The 17,975-nt window shown below is 41.0% G+C and overlaps 1 protein-coding gene across 2 annotated transcripts in view; it reads right to left on the reverse strand.

The window, feature by feature from the left end:
• GABRG2 (gamma-aminobutyric acid type A receptor subunit gamma2) overlaps positions 1 to 17,595 on the reverse strand; it is a 57,480-nt gene extending 39,885 nt beyond the window's left edge. For both annotated transcript variants that reach the window (XM_006111193.4, XM_075900191.1), the window contains exon 1: positions 17,025 to 17,595. In XM_006111193.4, coding sequence (XP_006111255.3) covers positions 17,025 to 17,257 — 233 coding nt within the window. In that variant the 5' untranslated portion in view covers positions 17,258 to 17,595. The remainder of the gene's footprint in view (positions 1 to 17,024) is intronic.
• Between the last annotated feature and the right edge of the window lie 380 nt (positions 17,596 to 17,975).

The following is a 17,975-nucleotide window of genomic DNA, read 5'->3' on the forward strand; positions in this document are numbered from 1 at the left end:
TCCCTGCTCCTCCTCCCCCACAAACACCCTCCCAGCTACCTAATGACCCCTCCAATCAGCTGTTTTGCAAGGTTCGGCAAAGCATACGTTTGCGGGGATGCCTATGGCCAACTATACAAACCCAGTCTGCCTTTCACACCTTAATGAAAAGTCTTTGAAGATCGAATAATTGGCAGGTTAACAAAAGCAGTTTGCCATAGGGTGAAAAAGAGTGTCCAGCTACTCTGAAAAGCACTACTTTAGAAAATATGAACTGTGGATTTATATTTCTTGGATTCTCTCATGATAGTTGAGTTCACCAGGTAACATGATGAATATAAGCCAGACACAAAACTTTCTGCAGCCCTGCAAAAAGACCACATAAGAGTCAAGGGCGGCAGGTTCACATCATCTTCTTTCATTGCTTCATTTAGGTGTTCCTGGGGTGGGTTGGGTGCAGGGAAAGGAGGACAGGTGCTACAGGCCCAACACGCCTCCGTGGGAAAGTGAACTGGGGAAGGAGGAGCCTACACTACTATTTTTACACCAGACAGTGAAGCTGTCCAGGTACTAGGAGGGAACCACTTTTAAAGGTGACAACTATCTCTTCCACCTTGGACTACCAAAAGAAACTACACTGTCTCCTTAAAAGCCTCCCCACAGCTACTCGGGAACAAATCCTCACAGAATCACCTTCTGACCCCCGACCAGGATTGTTCTATCTACTTCCCAAGATCCATAAACCTGGGCACCCCGGACGTCCCATCATCTCTGGTATTGGCACGCTCACTACTGGTCTATCCAGCTATGTAGACACTCTTCTCAAACCCTTCGTAACCAATACCCCCAGCTATCTCCGAGACACTACTGACTTCCTAAGGAAACTACAAAACATCGATAACCTCCCCAATAATACCATCCTTGCCACCATGGATGTAGAAGCTCTATATACCAACATCCCACATGAAGATGGGTTACAAGCAATTAGAAACACTATCCCAGAGGACACTACTGCCAACCTGATAGCAGACCTATGTAACTTTGTTCTCACCCACAATTATTTCCAGTTCGAGAACAACTTATACCTCCAGATCAGTGGCACAGCCATGGGTACACGCATGGCCCCACAGTATGCTAACATCTTTATGGCTGACCTAGAACAACGTTTCCTCAACTCCCGTCCCCTTTCACCCTCCTCTACCTACGGTACATCGATGACATCTTTATGATCTGGACGCATGGCCAAGAAACACTGGAGATATTCCACAGAGATTTCAACAACCTACACCCCACCATTAACCTCAGCCTGGACCATTCTACACGAGAGATCCACTTCCTGGACACCACCGTACAAATCAACAATGGAAAATTAGACACCACTCTCTACAGAAAACCCACCGACTCATACAGTTACCTACATGCATCCAGCTCCCATCCAGAACACACCACACGATCCATTGTCTATAGCCAAGCCCTTCGATACAACCGCATCTTCTCTAATCCCACTGACAGAGACCAGAAGCTTCAGGATCTCTACCAAGCATTTATAAATCTCAACTACCCACCCAGAGAAATAAAAAAGCAAATTGAAAGAGCCAGACAAATACCTAGAAACCATCTACTTCAAGACAGACCCAAGAAAACCAACAATAGAACACCACTTGTCATCACCTACAACCCCCAACTTAAACCTGTACAACACATTATCAATAAACTACAGCCTATATTGGAACAGGATACCATACTCAAAGAGGCTCTGGGAGACAGACCCATAATCTCCTATAGACAACCACCTAACCTCAAGATGATTCTTACCAACCACCACAGGACATACCACACTAATACCAATCCTAGTACCTTCCCTTGCAACAAACCCCGTTGCCAACTTTGTCCACATATTCATTCTGCTGATACCATTATTGGACCTAACCAAGTGAGTTATAAGATCAAGAACACATATTCCTGCGCATCCAGAAATATAATTTATGCTATCATATGCCGAAAGTGTCCGTCTGCTATGTACATTGGACAAACATCTCAGACACTTCGCCAAAGGATTAATGCCCACAAAACAGACATCAGACAAGATCACAAAGAGAAAACAGTTTCTTGCCATTTTAACCAGAAAGGACACTCTCTCAATAACTTAACCACCTGCATTCTGCTACAAAGACCTTTTACATCTGCACTTGAAAGGGAATCCTCTGAACTGTCATTCATGTTAAAATTCGACACTTTCCAACAAGGACTTAACAAACATTTGAACTATCTCACCCATTACCAAGACAGTTTCCCCAATTATCACCTCTAATACCATTAACTCACAAACATCCCACTCTCCCTACCTCTAATATCATCAATTCACAGACACTTACCTTCCTTCCTTCCTCCCCCCTCCCCCCCGCATCCCCCTCCTGTTCTACAATGTGATTTGTCCTTTTCATATTTGTTCATTTTTTTTAATTGTATCCTTTGGTATATATGGTTGTGACTACTTTCTTCCACTATTTGATCTGAGGAAGTGGGTCTGGCCCACGAAAGCTCATCATCTAATAAACCATCTTGTTAGTCTTTAAAGTGCTACATTGTCCTGCATTTTGCTTCAACTATCTCTTCAGCGCACAAGAGTAATTGTAAATAAGAATAACAATTCTATTACAGAGCCCCTTGGGATAGAGATCATACTGAGGACTGAACTAAAAGTTCAAGAAAGCTCCAAATGAGGAATGATTCAGAGATCACTTTAAGAAAAGATGTTCAAAGGGGCGTTATTTGTTTATTTGTCTCATTTCTTTCTCGTTTCAGCTCATGGGACTATCTTTAGTGAAATACTTTTCAGGAAAGGAGCCCTTGAGGTGGGCTCAGACTGGAAAGTTTGGTGCACAACTAACTCATCATGATGCTAACGCATTCACAAAAGTTCAAATGAACAAAGACAGAAGATTTCACTACATTTTGAATACATAGTAGGTAGTAACTTTTGTGTTCCTATAAACATATAAAGGCCTGTAGACATACTGGGCACCATCAGAAAAGTTTACATAACTGCAGCTATGGTTACTCATATAAATGCAGTGTTTCGCTCAAAAATAGCCATTTTGAGCGGCCACACCTCAAGCGAGCTTTTGCGCAAGAAAATTTATAGGCAATCAACAGAACAAATGTGTTTTTTAGTGTATCTAGACCTAGTTCTACAAGGAATAAATCCATTTTGCACAAGCGCGTGATGGAGGAGACGCAAGGCTTTTTTTTTGTCACAAAAACAGCTTATTGAAAGACTCGAAACTGGATGCGCTCTTGTGCAAAAGTGCATCAATTTTCTGATGCACTTTTGCACTGTGGATGCGCCAGCTGTTCTTTAAAAAACTTATTCCACAAGAAGCCTGCAGTGTAGCCCTAACATCAAGGCCCAAGTCTCCCACTGGCATTGTTGCAACATAGCACCTTATTCTGAATGCAGTTTGAAAGGCTGTGGAAGGACAGAGCCAGGTTTCCCACCCAGTACCCTTGCTTCGCATGACTAAGTGTCAGCCTGTAACTGGGCAGCTGAACGGCTGTGATGTGTTGATAGCAACTTACCCAAATGAGAGTGAGAATGGCTGAAATGAGTGAAGGCAATTTCAGAGAGTCACCATTTTTTGACGGTGGAGCGTCATCCTGAGATTAATAAAATGTTAATTGTAAGCTTTTTGGGGCAGTAACCATAGCTTTGTTCAGCACAAAGTAAAATGTTGAGTATTGTCACATACCTGGTCAGCCTTAGACTAGTTTTTCCTTAAAGAACTGCAAAACATTTTGCTTCTGACACCCTTCTTGCAACCAAGGCCCCTCAAAAAAAAAAAAAAAATAGTGCTTGCTGTTCCTTCTCTCTCAGTAAAGTTTTTTTTAAAAAGGGTGCTCAAACCTGATTCTGGTTCACAATGTGAACACAATGTTAGTGGGAATAAAAAACAAACCTGCTACTTATAGAGAATGACTATGCTAGCCATGTATTCCTGGCCTGTTCGTGTCTGGAATATTTTTTAAACAAAGCAGTCTCTGTTTCCATCACTGTTAAACTTCACTAGTCTCTCCATCACCCAGAAACACAAGGGTCTATTTTATTTTTGAGTCCCCTCGCTCAGGTTAAGACCTGACGCTTCCAGGTTAGTTCCAACTCTTGCTACTGTAACCGTCACAGAGTAGATTTGAACCTGGGATATCTGGTGCTTAGCATAGGCACCTTTACCACTTGAGCTGAAAGCAAGCAGACTCAGAGACTGTCCAGATCGCTTCCACTTATCTCCCTTCCTGTAGGTGAGCTAAGTGCCACTACAAGGTGAGTGGGTTACACTGCTTCTTCCTCAATGTCACCCAGTCCTTTTGCCTAGACCCCCCCCCCCCCCAAAAAAAGCCAGCTCTCTCCTTCAGAGCGTCATTATAATCCTCATTGATTGCTGTAATGCTCTGCTCTCCAGGCTCACAAACATTACCTCACATCAGTACATACAAAATGCTGTTGCTAATCCCATATTCCTTGCCTATAGATCTGTTACCTTCCCATTTGACTATATTCATGCTCCTGTTTGCTATTATATCAAATGTAGGCTTATTGTCATCACCTACAAAGCTTTACAGAACTCTGTCCTAAAACTCACCTCCCTTTCTTCTTATTTAAGTCCCTCTTGAAAACTCACTATTCCTGCTTTCAAGTTGCTGTGTCTCTTGTTATTCTCGCTTCCTCTGATTTTTGTCTGTTAGTTGTTAGGCTGAAACAAAATACAGGACTATGTAGCACTTTAAAGACTAACAAGATGGTTTATTAGATGATGAGCTTTCATGGGCCAGACCCACTTCCTCAGATCAAATAGTGGAAGAAAATTGTCACAACCATATATACCAAAGGATACAATTAAAAAAATGAACACATATGAAAAGGACAAATCACATTGCAGAACAGAAGGGGGATGCGGGGGGGAGGTAAATGTCTGTGTTAGGTAATGATATTAGAGGTGATAATTGGGGAAGCTATCTTTGTAATGGCTAAGATAACTAGATCCTTTGTTCAGATTCAGGTGTAAAGTGTTGAATTTTAGCATGAATAACAGTTCAGAGGATTCTCTTTCAAGTGCAGTCTTAAAAGGCTTTTGAAGCAGGATGCAGGTAATTAAGTCGTTGAGACAATGTCCTTTCTGGTTGAAATGGCAAGAAACTGTTTTTTTCTTTGTGATCCTGTCTAATATCTGTTTTGTGGGCATTGATCCTTTGGCAAAGTGTCTGAGACGTTTGTCCAATGTACATAGCAGACGGATACTTTCGGCACATGATAGCATAAATTATATTTCTGGATGCGCAGGAATATGTGTTCTTGATCTTATAACTCACTTGGTTAGGTCCAATAATGGTATCAGCAGACTGAATATGTGGACAAAGCTGGCAACAGGATTTGTTGCAAGGGAAGGTACCAGGGTTGGTATTAGAGTGGTATGTCCTGTGGTTGTTGGTAAGAATCATCTTGAGGTTATAGTCTCCTATAGACAACCACCTAACCTCAATATGATTCTTACCAACAACCACAGGACATACCACACTAAGGTTAGGCTGTGAGCGCCCTAGAGAAGGCTATACTGATTTGGAAAGCACCAAGCACATCATGGAGACTATGCTAAATAACAACAACGACAATGAAAATATAAATGGACACACAGACGTCGTAACCTGTAGGGGGACCATTTAACCTGCCTGGAAATGCAATCATGGATTTAAAAGTAGTCATTCTTCTTCAAAGGAGTTTTACGAGCCAATTACAGAGGATTGCATTAATCTGCAACTTTGACACTGTTTCCCTTGGTTTGCAAAAAGACAGTAACTAGCTGTTGCATTATAACCAGTCTCCCCTGCTTTTAAAACTGATGTTTTAGTTAGCAAAAGCTAAGTATGGGACACTTCCAGCCCACGTAATTAGCTTTAGTAGCACAATTGACTGGTCCTTTTTTTAATGTTATAAATAACTTGGTTTCTGTTATTTCTACACCAGCTTATCATCTGATGAAGTGGGTTTTCCGCAGCGAAACTCATGACATTATATATGTTTGTTAGTCGCCAAGGCACTACTGGATTCCTCACTGGTTTTTGAGTTACAGATTAACACAACTACCCCTCTGCGACAAAAGAGGTATACTTATTTTTAATTAATACACTTTTATGCATCTTTGTCAGATCTGTGTGCAGCATAGTGCTTTGGGCCGCTACAAATACAACAGTGTTTATTATAAAATACTTACTTCTTGATAAGGTTTCCTTTAGATTATGTGCTGTATGATTGTTTGCAAGAGTTTAGAAGGCAAATTATACTAGAGGAACGGGAATTTGGAATGCAATTTAGTAGTCTGCTGAGCGGCACAGACATCCATTTATTTCTGACACTAGCCTGATGCAGTGACAAACCCATATATGACCAGAATATGCGATTTACAATTAAAATAGGAAAAATTGACTCATTATTTAGGAATAATATTAATGTTCTGATTGCCTACTAAAAAAAATTGCACATTTTTCAGAGAGGTTATATGATGCCATTTAAAATGTGTTTCTGTACATACGTTTACAGGACTATAGAGTTCATAGAAGGTTATGACAATAAATGGCTCAGTGATTTGCTAGGATTTCAATTAAAGGATTTGCTCTAAAGGCCAAGATAATGGCCAATTAAAAAAAATCACTTCACCTATGATTAGCAATTTCACTAAGGCAAGCATAAAAATTACATCGCCCCCTCCAGCATTTGTTTGACAAGGTCTTAATTTTTCTTGTCGGTTTTCCTTGTCTCTTCCATGGGCAGGAATAGACTTCATTTTATATTGTACCTCTATAAAATAGATTATAATGCCTTATTTAAAAGTAATATTTACTTTTTTGGATAAAGGCAAAATTTTCACAGTTAGGCATGTACTTTCATTTGGCCATACCTAACTAGGTCCATATCTATCTATCTATCTATCTATCTATCTATCTATCTATCTATCTATCTATCTATCTATCTATCTATCTATCTATCTATCTATCTATCTACGGGGGAGGGCAACAAAACACCTAAATGGCTATGTTTGCATAGATATATCAACATTATAAAAGCATATACTAGTTACTGCTTACTATTTATTATTTACGCAACTACATAACTTACTTTTAATTTTGATATACAAAGATGAAAGTGCTGCTCGTCTTTGCCATGTCTTTGAAAATATACATTAAAGATGCACTCAACAGAGACCCTCCCCCTTCCCCTGTAAAACATAAGCTAAGTTTGGGTTTTGCGAGGCACATTAATGTCTCACATTAATATGCTTGCCCCATTGATATCAACTTGAGTTACTCTTAGGAAATATAAAAGTTTGTTTATTTGGTACATTTTTTAAGAAAAGATAGTCTTGGGTGCCCAGATGCTCTTTTCTTATGCTTTCTTAAAAAACAAGCACAAATGATCTATCCATGATCTGGTTTTACCATACTTGTACGTGATGGTAAAACTCAAGGGACCAATGACTTCCAATGTACCAACTCCACCGCAACTATGATCATGCTCTAATTTGTGAGACAGTGGCTTGTAATGCAGGAAGGCAGAGAAACTCAGAATGCAGCAGACTATAGACAGTGTGTTAAATACAGTTTACGCATGGATTAATTGAACTGTTAAAGACAAACTCTTCTTGCTTTAATACAGAGCACAATACACTAAGAACTCAGGACTATCATCACCTTCGTACTTGTCACATAAAATGGTAGGAATATGAACCAAAACACAACTACTACTGAAGGAGTGCATCTCTAACACACTAGATGGTGTATTTTACATAGCTTCCTCTGTGCCCAAACTGCAGAGGAGCTGAAAACAATGAGCAGTGCTGTGGTACCTTACAGCAAAATAAATAAATAAATAAATAAAATTATACATTCATGAACTTACATAGGTAAAACCCACTTCATCAGATGAGTTGAAGTGGAAATTAAGGCATCCAGGGTAAATATACAACAGCAAAAGATGTTACCTGTCAATTGCAAGACCAGTGATAATTCAGCTAATTATATTAGGCTACATGTGTCTTATTCATAGCATTTAATGTGGAAAAAATAATGTCAGAGATGGGAGCCTTTGTAGTTCATTAAACAGCTAATATTGCTTTATTTAACCCTAAATTGAGTGTTGCACTTGTAAATGAATTCCAGTTAATCGGTCTCCCTCTGTAATTTGGTGAAAACATTCTTTTGTAGAAGACTGGCTACTTTAAAAATCTATTATTGAATGGTCTTGGAGGTTAAAATGTTCCCCTACAGGTTTATGTGTGAGATCATGTCCCTTTAGCCTTGGGTGTAGCTATTGTCTAGTTTGGCGAATGTACTTGACAGAGGGCAGCATGTATCACATTAGTGGCTCTGAGTTTGTTGTAGCTCAATCTTGGGAAGCTCGGACGTTTAGTTTAATCTGTAGGGCACGTCTATACTGCAGGTTTATTTAGACATAAACTAGTCCAGAAGAAATGCTCTGAAATAGCTTACTTTAGCATGTCTACATTACAGGGCAATATCAACAGTAGTCCGAGGTAAGCTTCCCGTATTTCCCTTGCTTCATCTTGCATAATAATTGTAGCTTGAATCCTTGATCTCTGAGTACCTTATCCACTCTGCCACTGGAAGAGTCCTGCCTGCATTCTGTGCCCCCTCTTCTTCCTTTGTCACCAAAAGTACCAGGTCTGTCCATCACCATGCTGGGGGTAGCTGGTCTTGAACCCTCAACCTCTGGTTCTGTGTGCAGGTACTTTAGCCACTGTAGGAGCTCCCCCACCTTCCTACATTCTATGCTTCCTTTATCCTTCCTTTGACTGAAGGCTGCCAGGGATTGCAGTCCCCAGAGGGTGGGTCTCAAACCCTCCACCTCTGACTCCAGAAGCAGGTACCTTATCCACTGAGCGACTGCCCCCCCAACCTCCCTACACTCTGGGCCTCCCTTATCCTGCCTTTGTCCCCAGGGTCCCAGGGCCATCCATCACCAAGCAGGGGGTGGCTGTCCCCTTATAAAGTGAGGTTTAAGGATTATTTCAAAAGAAGGATTTTTTTGTCTCGAAATAACTGCATCTAAACAGCATTTTTTATCTCAAAATAGGATATTCCGAAAAAGTGGCTGGCTGCAATTATGCAAATGAAGCACAGGACATTCAAATCTGAGTGCCATTTGCAAGTTCACTGGGCTGCAGTTGCATTCCTCTTTCAAAAGAGGAATGCAGTGTAGACATAGATTAGAAGGTACCCAGATGTATGGGTATCAGGAGCAAAGGTTAAGACTATGGAAGAGCTTGATGCAAATGGAACAGCTCCTAGAAGACCTTCCCATAAGTGTTCCAGAGATACATCCAAGATGGGAACCCTAAGGATATAAGAGAGGCAGCAGATATACCTGATTTTAAGAGGAATAAGGGACCTTTCAGAAAAGGCTTTATTTTCCGAAAGATCCCTGTCTAGACTGGCACTTTTTTCCAGCAAAGCCCCAAGCCGGAAAAAAGCAGCAGCCATGTTCATGCAAATGCAGCAGGGAAAATTTAAATCCCCGCTGCATTTGCAATTCTGACTTGTCTAATCTACAGTGTAGACACAGCGTCCAGTTTAGAAAGGGTACTTTTATAAGGAGAGTCTCTTTCTGGTGGGTACAAGGAGCACTGGCATCCTCCGAGACAGTTGGTACTTTCAACTAAATAGTAGAAAAAGGTCTTGATCTTTGCCCATAATCACCCTAGTTAATATGCTGGGGTGAACGATACCAAAGACCTGTTGAGAAGGGCATTCTAATGGGAGGGAATGGGCAAGGAGGTGGCTGGCTACGTTCAGACTTGTAAGGTGTGCCAGCAGGTGAGGAAGCCCGAAGATCAGGTCAAGGCACCTCTCCAGCCCCTCCCCATTATAGAGGTCCCATTCCAGTGTGTAGCTGTGAATATTATGGGTCCTTTCCTTAAAAAGACCTTCAGAGGGAAACAGTTCATACTGATCGTTGTGGATTTTGCCACCCGATAGCCTGAAGCAGTGGCTCTAGGAAGCACTACAGCCAGGCATTAACAGATATCTTTGCCAGGGTAGGTTGGCCCTCAGAGATCCTCACAGATTCAGGGACTAATTTCCTAGCAGAGGCCATGAAATGCCTTTGGGAAGCACATGAGGTAAAAACATCTAATTACAGTAGACTTCCGATAATCCGGAATTTATGGGACCTAGGTGATGCAGGATTATCAGATATGCCGGAGTATCAGGAGGTACTATAAGGTGGTTATGTATATACTGTATACAAAGTGTTCTTAACCCTTTTTATTGTACATACTGTATACAGTATACTGTAATGTTTTAGTTTTTTAAGCCTTTTTTACCCTTTTTGCTCAGTTCAGCTGCTGCCGCTGTTACCTTGTGACTCATTTTTTGCCGAAGCTCACTCACTAGGCTCTTGCCATTTTGATGACGGACTATCAGGAGTGCCGGACTATTGGATGCTGGATTATTGGAGTTTTACTGTACTACCCCCTACCACCATCAAAGAAATGGCCTGTGGGAACTATTTAATGGGACTTTGTGAGGCATGATATGCAAGTTCATGAACAAATGCTCCGATGACTAGGACCTGGTTTTGCAACCATTAGTGTATGCCTATAGAAAGTCTCACATTCTAGTATGGGATTCTCACCCTTTGAACTAATGTATGACTGTGAAGTCAAGGGTCCCCTGCAGTTAATAAAGCAGCAGTGGGAGAGCCCACCCCCTCCAGGAACCAGCATTTTGGATTTTGTACACAACCTACAAATACCATTAGAGACTCTCTAACTCTTGCATAAAAGAACTGTTGAGATACTCAGTGAGATACTCAGTGAGAGCAGAAGGCCTGGTATGATAAGCATTCCAGAGACAAGTCATGGTATTGAAGGTGCTCTGGGCCCATAAGATGGAAGCATCCTAGGATGGATCTTTCACAGTTCAAGAATGCCTCGGAGTGGTTAATTGCCTCATAGCATTTCCTGACCCTGACCTTAAGCCCAAGGTATATCTCATTAATTCTCTGAAGCTCTTTTATTCCTGAGAATTCAAGGTTCTGCATTTTACTACCCAGGAGAAGGAAACTGTGGAGTGGCCTGTGGGAACCTACGATGACGAGAAAGGCAAGGGTGGAGTAGAAGAAGTAAGCCTGTCCATTAGCCTCAGCCATGAACAGTGATGGCAGACTTAGTTTGGATTAACTTCTGACTGCTGCGTGTAGCAGTGGGCAGTCAGTTCAAACTAAGGGGATTTAAAAATGGCGCCCACCCGGGAACATGCAAATGAAGGTTGGGATATTTAAATCCCAGGCTTCATTTGCAAGTTTGAATGCCTACATTAGCCACCCTAGTTCGAAGAAGGGGGCTAGTGTAGACATATCCTATGGCTGTGTCTAGACTGGCAAGTTTTTCCGCAAAATCAGACGATTTTGCGGAAAAACTTGCCAGCTGTCTACACTGTCTGCTGAATTTCCGGAAAAGCACTGACGATCTCATGTAAAATCGTCAGTGCTTTTCCGGAAAAACTATACTGCTCCCATTTGGGCAAAAATCTTTTTCCGAAAGACTTTTGCCCAAAAAGGCCAGTGTAAACAGCACAGTAGTGTTTTCTGCAAAAAAGCCCCAATCGCGAAAATGGCGACAGGGGCTTTTTTGCGGAAAACCGTGTCTAGATTGGCCACGGACACTTTTCCGCAAAAAATGCTTTTGCGGAAAAGCATCCTGCCAATCTAGACATGCTTTTCCGAAAATGCTTTTAACGGAAAACTTTTCCGTTAAAAGCATTTTCGGAAATTCATGCCAGTGTAGACGTAGCCTATGAGTTTAATAGTCTTCCTTTTGAGGTGTGCAACGTACATGCAACCTTCCAAAGCCTTGTGGACAATTTACTGGCCGGATTTGGGGAATTTTACAGTGGCCTATATGGACGATGTGTATTCCCTGATTCATGGGCAGAACACCTGGACCACCTCCAAGCTGTCTTCCAAAGCATAAGGGAGGCAAGGCTCAAGTTAAAGCCGAAAAAATGTGAAACTGGGCTAAAGAGGGAGACTTACCTTGGACACTGTGTGGGTCAAGCTAAAGTAGAGGCTATTGAAAGCTGGCTTATCCTTAAGTCAAAGTAACAGGTCCAATCTATCTTAGGCTTGGTCATGAATTACGGTCAATTTTTACCACACTACAGTCAAGTCGCTGCTCCACTAACTAACTGATCTGACCAGAAAAAAACAACCCAACTCAGTCAAGTGGACTGACAAGTGCCAAGAAGCTTTTAACCATCTTAAGGCTGTCCTGATGTCTGACTGTACTAAGGGCCCCAGATTATGACAAACCTTTCATTATCACCACAGATGCTGTGGATGCAGTTTTGATGCAGACAAGCCAGATCAACAACTTCACCCTGTTGTCTCTCTCAGCAAAAACTTTTAAAGAGAGAAAGCCACTGGTCCATTACAGAGAAGGTGTTCTGTACTATTGTGTACACTCTAGAGAAGCTACAACCATATGTGTGGGGATGAGGCTTTCTTCTGCAGACTGACCACTAAGATGGCTTCCCACCGACAAGGAGACTAACAAGAAACTTTTAACAAAGTGGCTGATGCACTTTCCAGAGAGGCATTTCCAGACTCAGCTACTTAGGCCTCTCCCTGTATATCAGTCATTGTACTCCACGGATTCTCTTGTATTTGGTAGTAAATGTAGAGTGCTCATGTACTTTATTAACTATGTTTTATCCTAGATCTCCAGGAAGAAATCACAGTCAGTGTGGGCCAGCAACGTCTATGATTTTGGGGGGGGGGGGGAAGCGTGTAATGGACGGGAGGAGTGCTGGCCAGCACCTGGTGACTAAGAGGTTAAGTTCAGGTAGCTAGCAAGGTGTTGACCAAGAGGCCGGGAGAACCAATCAGATAGAGGGCTGAAATTTGAACTGAATATATGTTCCTTGCCTGCTTTTTTCTTGTGGGAGAGAAAGACCAGGAGTTGAGAGACACAGAAAGATTTAAATCCAGGCAAGTTTAGCATTTTTCCAAGGCATATGGGAGCATGGGAGTGGACTGAACAAAGAGAAAATTAGAAGTAAGCAAAGGGAAAAGTGAATCTAGTTGTGTTCAGGGTATTTTTCTTTATTTTGTAGTTTGGTTTGAACTGCTCTGTGGGTTCTGTGCCTCCCTTCCTCCTTTACCATATAAATATTGGTCTCAGAGATTTTTCTGTGTTTTAATTTGTTCTTCTTAGTTACTCTGTAATATCTAGCAAGTATGCTTTATCAAGTTTATCTTTTGTTTTTTAATGAAAAATCACTTTTTAAGGTGATTCTTGTGTCCTGGAAGATCTGTCTGTGTGTATCTGCCTGCCTCTGACTAAGGGGTCAGCTGCCAGAGACAGCAGCTTGTTTTTCTCTTTTCTTTTTTCACGCTCTCGTGGAGCCAAAGAGCTTGGGATACCCCTGGGGTTGATTTCAAGTGTTCACACCTGTTTTTTTGGGATAAAAAGCACTTGATGGTGGCAGTGATTCACCAAAAATCTGTGGCTAATGATTGTGGGGGAAAGTTTTTATAACTAGTGCCTGTAGAGGCAAGGTTTTGAAGCTCTCTAATGAGCCCTCACCTTCTGCACTTGAAGTGCCAGAGTGGGGAACAACCCTGACACATGCTAAGATGGGTGAGTTACAGTAATATGTGGAGAATCAGTGCTAATGTGGTCAATTCAATCAGGGTAAATGTGGCCCACTCCCAATTGTTGATGAGAAGGTGCAAAAGGGGGGACATTACTTTTTGTAGTGTGCTAGCCACTCCCAGTCTCTATTCAGATCCACTATGATAGTGTTCACGTGGCATATGAATTCCAGCTCTGCAGTTTCATGTTGACGTCTGTTTTTGCCAAAATATGGAAATTTTCAAGTCTCATTGAATGTCTAAGGAGATGGATGTACTCTCCTACTGGTTTCTGTACGTTGTCCTTCTTGATGTCTGATTTGTGTCTATTTATTCTTTGGTGTAGAGACAGTCTGATTTGGCCATTGTATATGGCAGCATGGCACTGTAACCACTCTTAGGGTATGTCTACACTATCCCGCTAGTTCGAACTAGGAGGGTAATGTAGGCATACCGCACTTACAAATGAAGCCCGGGATTTGAATTTCCCGGGCTTCATTTGCATAAGCGGGGAGCCGCCATTTTTAAATCCCCACTCGTTCGAACCCTGTGCTGCGCGGCTACACGCGGCACGAACTAGGTAGTTTGAACTAGGCTTCCTAGTTCGAACTACCGTTACTCCTCATGGTATTTTAGAGTGCACAGACATAAAAATTTGCTTTGGGGCAGTGCAGAAACCTCCAAAACTAATACATGTTGTGAAACTGTGGTGGTAGAGTAGCCCCTGTTATAACAAGTTTGTTTTGAGACAATGAATGTATTCCTGGTGCCATTAAAGTTAATGGAGTTGGAATGTCACTGCATAACTTTAACTTACTTTATTATTCTAGAAGTCTGTCTTAAAGTTTTTAAACAAAGTGCAACAAGTGAAATTTAACACAAGCTGTTTTATGCAGCTATTTGCATTCACAGCCAGTGAGATAATGTTTTTAGCTATATTTTGTGTATACTTAAGTATTTTGGGCCAGATACTGCTAATATTTCCACTTATTTAACTTTTAAGTCCCATTTAAGTAAATAAGCCTGTCATGTGCTTTACATTCAGAATTTCAATTAAATGTTTTTGTTGAACTGAGCATAAAACAATGACAGAGAAAAATTACATCCAATAAGTATTAGTGTCACTAGACTCTCAAAAATACTTAGACTCTTACACACATCTTAAGAATAACTGGTACTCTGGACTATGTTTTCACATGCTATGAAGGCTAATGCATTAATATCAATTTTGTCTTAAAAACTGAAGTGAACAGCGACAAATTATATTTAGAATAAAAGTTACTCTTTATGCTGATAGATTATAATGAAGTGATTATTAGCTTTATTTTTCAAATACTAATATTTGAAAAATATCAAAGTTAAGAAGTCTGTTATTACCTCTCTAAAATGTGAAGTCAATGAGGTGAAAGAGGGACTATCTTGAAAATCAATTTGTTATTAGCAAAGCACATCACTTTTTGGTGGGTCTTCAGATGTAATTTTAAATCCCAGATTCATGTCTCAGGGAGTTTTATTTAGATTTTTGAAAGTTCATTAGGAAAGTCTCCTTCCATAACATGTGTGCAGAAAATCCCTTAACAAGAGCAATGAAATGGGAAAAGGGAGTTAAAGCTAACTATCTGGTTTTATTTTACTTTAAAAAAGATAACTAGATAATCTAGAGCTCTGTATGTATGTAAACTGTGCACATTTTCCAGTAAGGAAGAAGAAAGACACATAAGGGAGACAGAGACATGGTCACCTAGAAGGAAGGCCTCAATATTTATTCAGGTTATTTCTTTTAAATTTTAAATTCTGTAAAGGTTCATTTTCCATTACTTTGTTTATGGTAATAGTAAAAAATCCTAAAGAAATCACAGAGACATTACACATCCTTCTTAAAAAGAAATAAAAGTGCTTTCTCTCATTGGCTCATCATACTTTTTACATCACCTCTACTCTATTTCTAATTATTTTACTTTACACCTATAATAATAAAAAATACCTCTCTTATAGAACTGGAAGGGATGTTAAGAGGTCATCTAGTCCAGCTGCCTACCCTCATGGAAGGACCAAGTACCATCCCTGATAGATTTGCCCCAGATTCCTAAATGACCCCCTTAAGGATTGAACTCACAACTCCAGGTTTAGCAGGCCAATGCTCAAACCACTAAGCTATCCCTTGCCCACAGCTGGGGTTGTATGAAGCTTACTTAGTCTTACAGCAAACATATTTTTTTTCCTACACAGAGCAAACCAATGGCTTTTGTGCCTAGGAAAGAAAAAAAACCCCACAACTGCTTAATCTTTTTCTATTTAAATCACAATAGTCTTCTTTCAATATGGCAGTACACAGGGGAGTGAAAAGAGAAAGTACACGTGAAACAGGAGCCCATCTGTTTTTTTCAATATTATATGATACATTAATACATGAAAGAAAAGAGTCCTTGTGCAACTGTGGGGAATATTCTATCAGGCCATGAATGGCCATGTAGTCTGCAAATGTTATGATATTTTTGTCACCTAACCACAATTTTTACAGGAATGCCAGGTTCAGCATAATGCTTTGCAGTGCAGCGATATTTATATCACCCCCACACATACACTCCCTATTTTTCCTCTATTACTATCAGATTTGTTTCCTTTTCTTTCTATCTATTACTAACACACACCCACAGCAAGCATAGATCTTCTGTACCATCCATGTCAGTATCTATGTGTGAAGAATACACCAGTTATTATGCTAGTGTAAACATTTCCCTGAGATGTGTGACTATATGGATAACATATACCCTGATATTACATCCCAAAGCTGACTGCCTCGGCTCCAAATATCATCAATAACTGAAAATCAGATCTGCCCTGGCTTCCTCAAGCCAGAGAGGTTTACATAATAATGTGGATCTCTGTCCTTGGTCCTGATTCTTTGCACTGGTTTTGTTACCTTGGTACAGAAAAAATGTAAATACAGGGTTTTGTAAATACAAGCCCATGCACAGCCATGATGTGGCTGCTTGGGAGGAAGAAAGGGTGAATACAATGACATTCCTCACAGAATACACGGCTATTTTAACTTCATTCACTGTAACAAACCTTAAACCAAAGAGGAAAGGCTTTGTCAACATGGCATCAAATTTGACACAAAAAAAAATCAGTCTTGACCTTTCACTTAGCCTGCCCAATCTTCTTGTTGGAAGCCAATAAAACATAACAAGATCCCGGCCGCAAAGGAGATAGATGGAGTCAGTGCTACCATCTAAACCATCAGCATTCTCACAACAGCTCTGTGCATTTGCAAACAGTATCTTCATCCCCTCCAATTCCTCCCTTTCCCCCACCACAGCAAACAAGCAGAAAAACATCTTACCACTGGATGAGGGAGAAAAGCACAAGTGCCCACACCATCATTTTCAGAGAAAATGCAGGATTCGAGAGTGCAGTGCTTCCCAGGCTTGTTGGATATGGAAGACTCATCTCTCTTTTTCTTCCCTCCCCCTGTCCCTTTTTCTCCTGGTTGCAGATGGATATATCCCTTTCTTTTTTTATGTTTACTTTGCTGGTGGTTTCCCTCCACCAGGTCCCATCAATGGGATGGCACATTACACCCTGCTGCAGAAATTAATATTCAGAGGGAACATAAATTAGGTCTGCACAAGCCCTTTGCAGCTACAATAAAAAAGTCAGCTTAGGCAGCAGCTTCCAAATCTAGAGAAATAATATAATTGGAAGAAAAAAAGGGGCGGAGGGAGGGAAAACACACACAACAAAAGCAGACAAAGTAGGGAGAAACACACTCATACACAAGCACATACTCACACAGACACCGGTACACAGGCAACACAATCCATCAGCATAGGAGAAAGGGAAAGGAAGAGATGAAAGGGGGTGGGGGTGGGGAGAAAGCAAGCAATGGAGCTTCTGCCTGAATGCAGATTAACTCTGAGGTCAAAGTGGAAATGATGCACACTGCTGCAGCACAGATTAACACATGCGTGGTGTTAGCCGAAGTGCTTTTTAACCTTTGATTACAAACATGCAGGCAACCCGGGTTTTCATTCTGGAAGCAAGAAGGATCTGGCAAGAAAAAGCTTCCCCTCCAATGCTGAGCATCCTCATTGTTTTTAACAGCCTGAAAATCGTGATTCCAGAGGGTAAAAAATAGATAGGATGGAGGGAGGGAACTGAAAGGGAGAGGGTTGGTTGTTGCTAAGTAACTCAGAAAATGGGGAAGGATGCATTCGTAGAGTTGCTATGAATGAGGTGGTTTAGTGTGTGATAGGATTAGGGAGAATTCATAGCAATTTGATCTTCCTTCCTC

The sequence above is a fragment of the Pelodiscus sinensis genome, chromosome 17 (genome assembly GCF_049634645.1).
Source record: "Pelodiscus sinensis isolate JC-2024 chromosome 17, ASM4963464v1, whole genome shotgun sequence".
In the NCBI taxonomy this organism is placed as follows: domain Eukaryota; kingdom Metazoa; phylum Chordata; order Testudines; family Trionychidae; genus Pelodiscus; species Pelodiscus sinensis.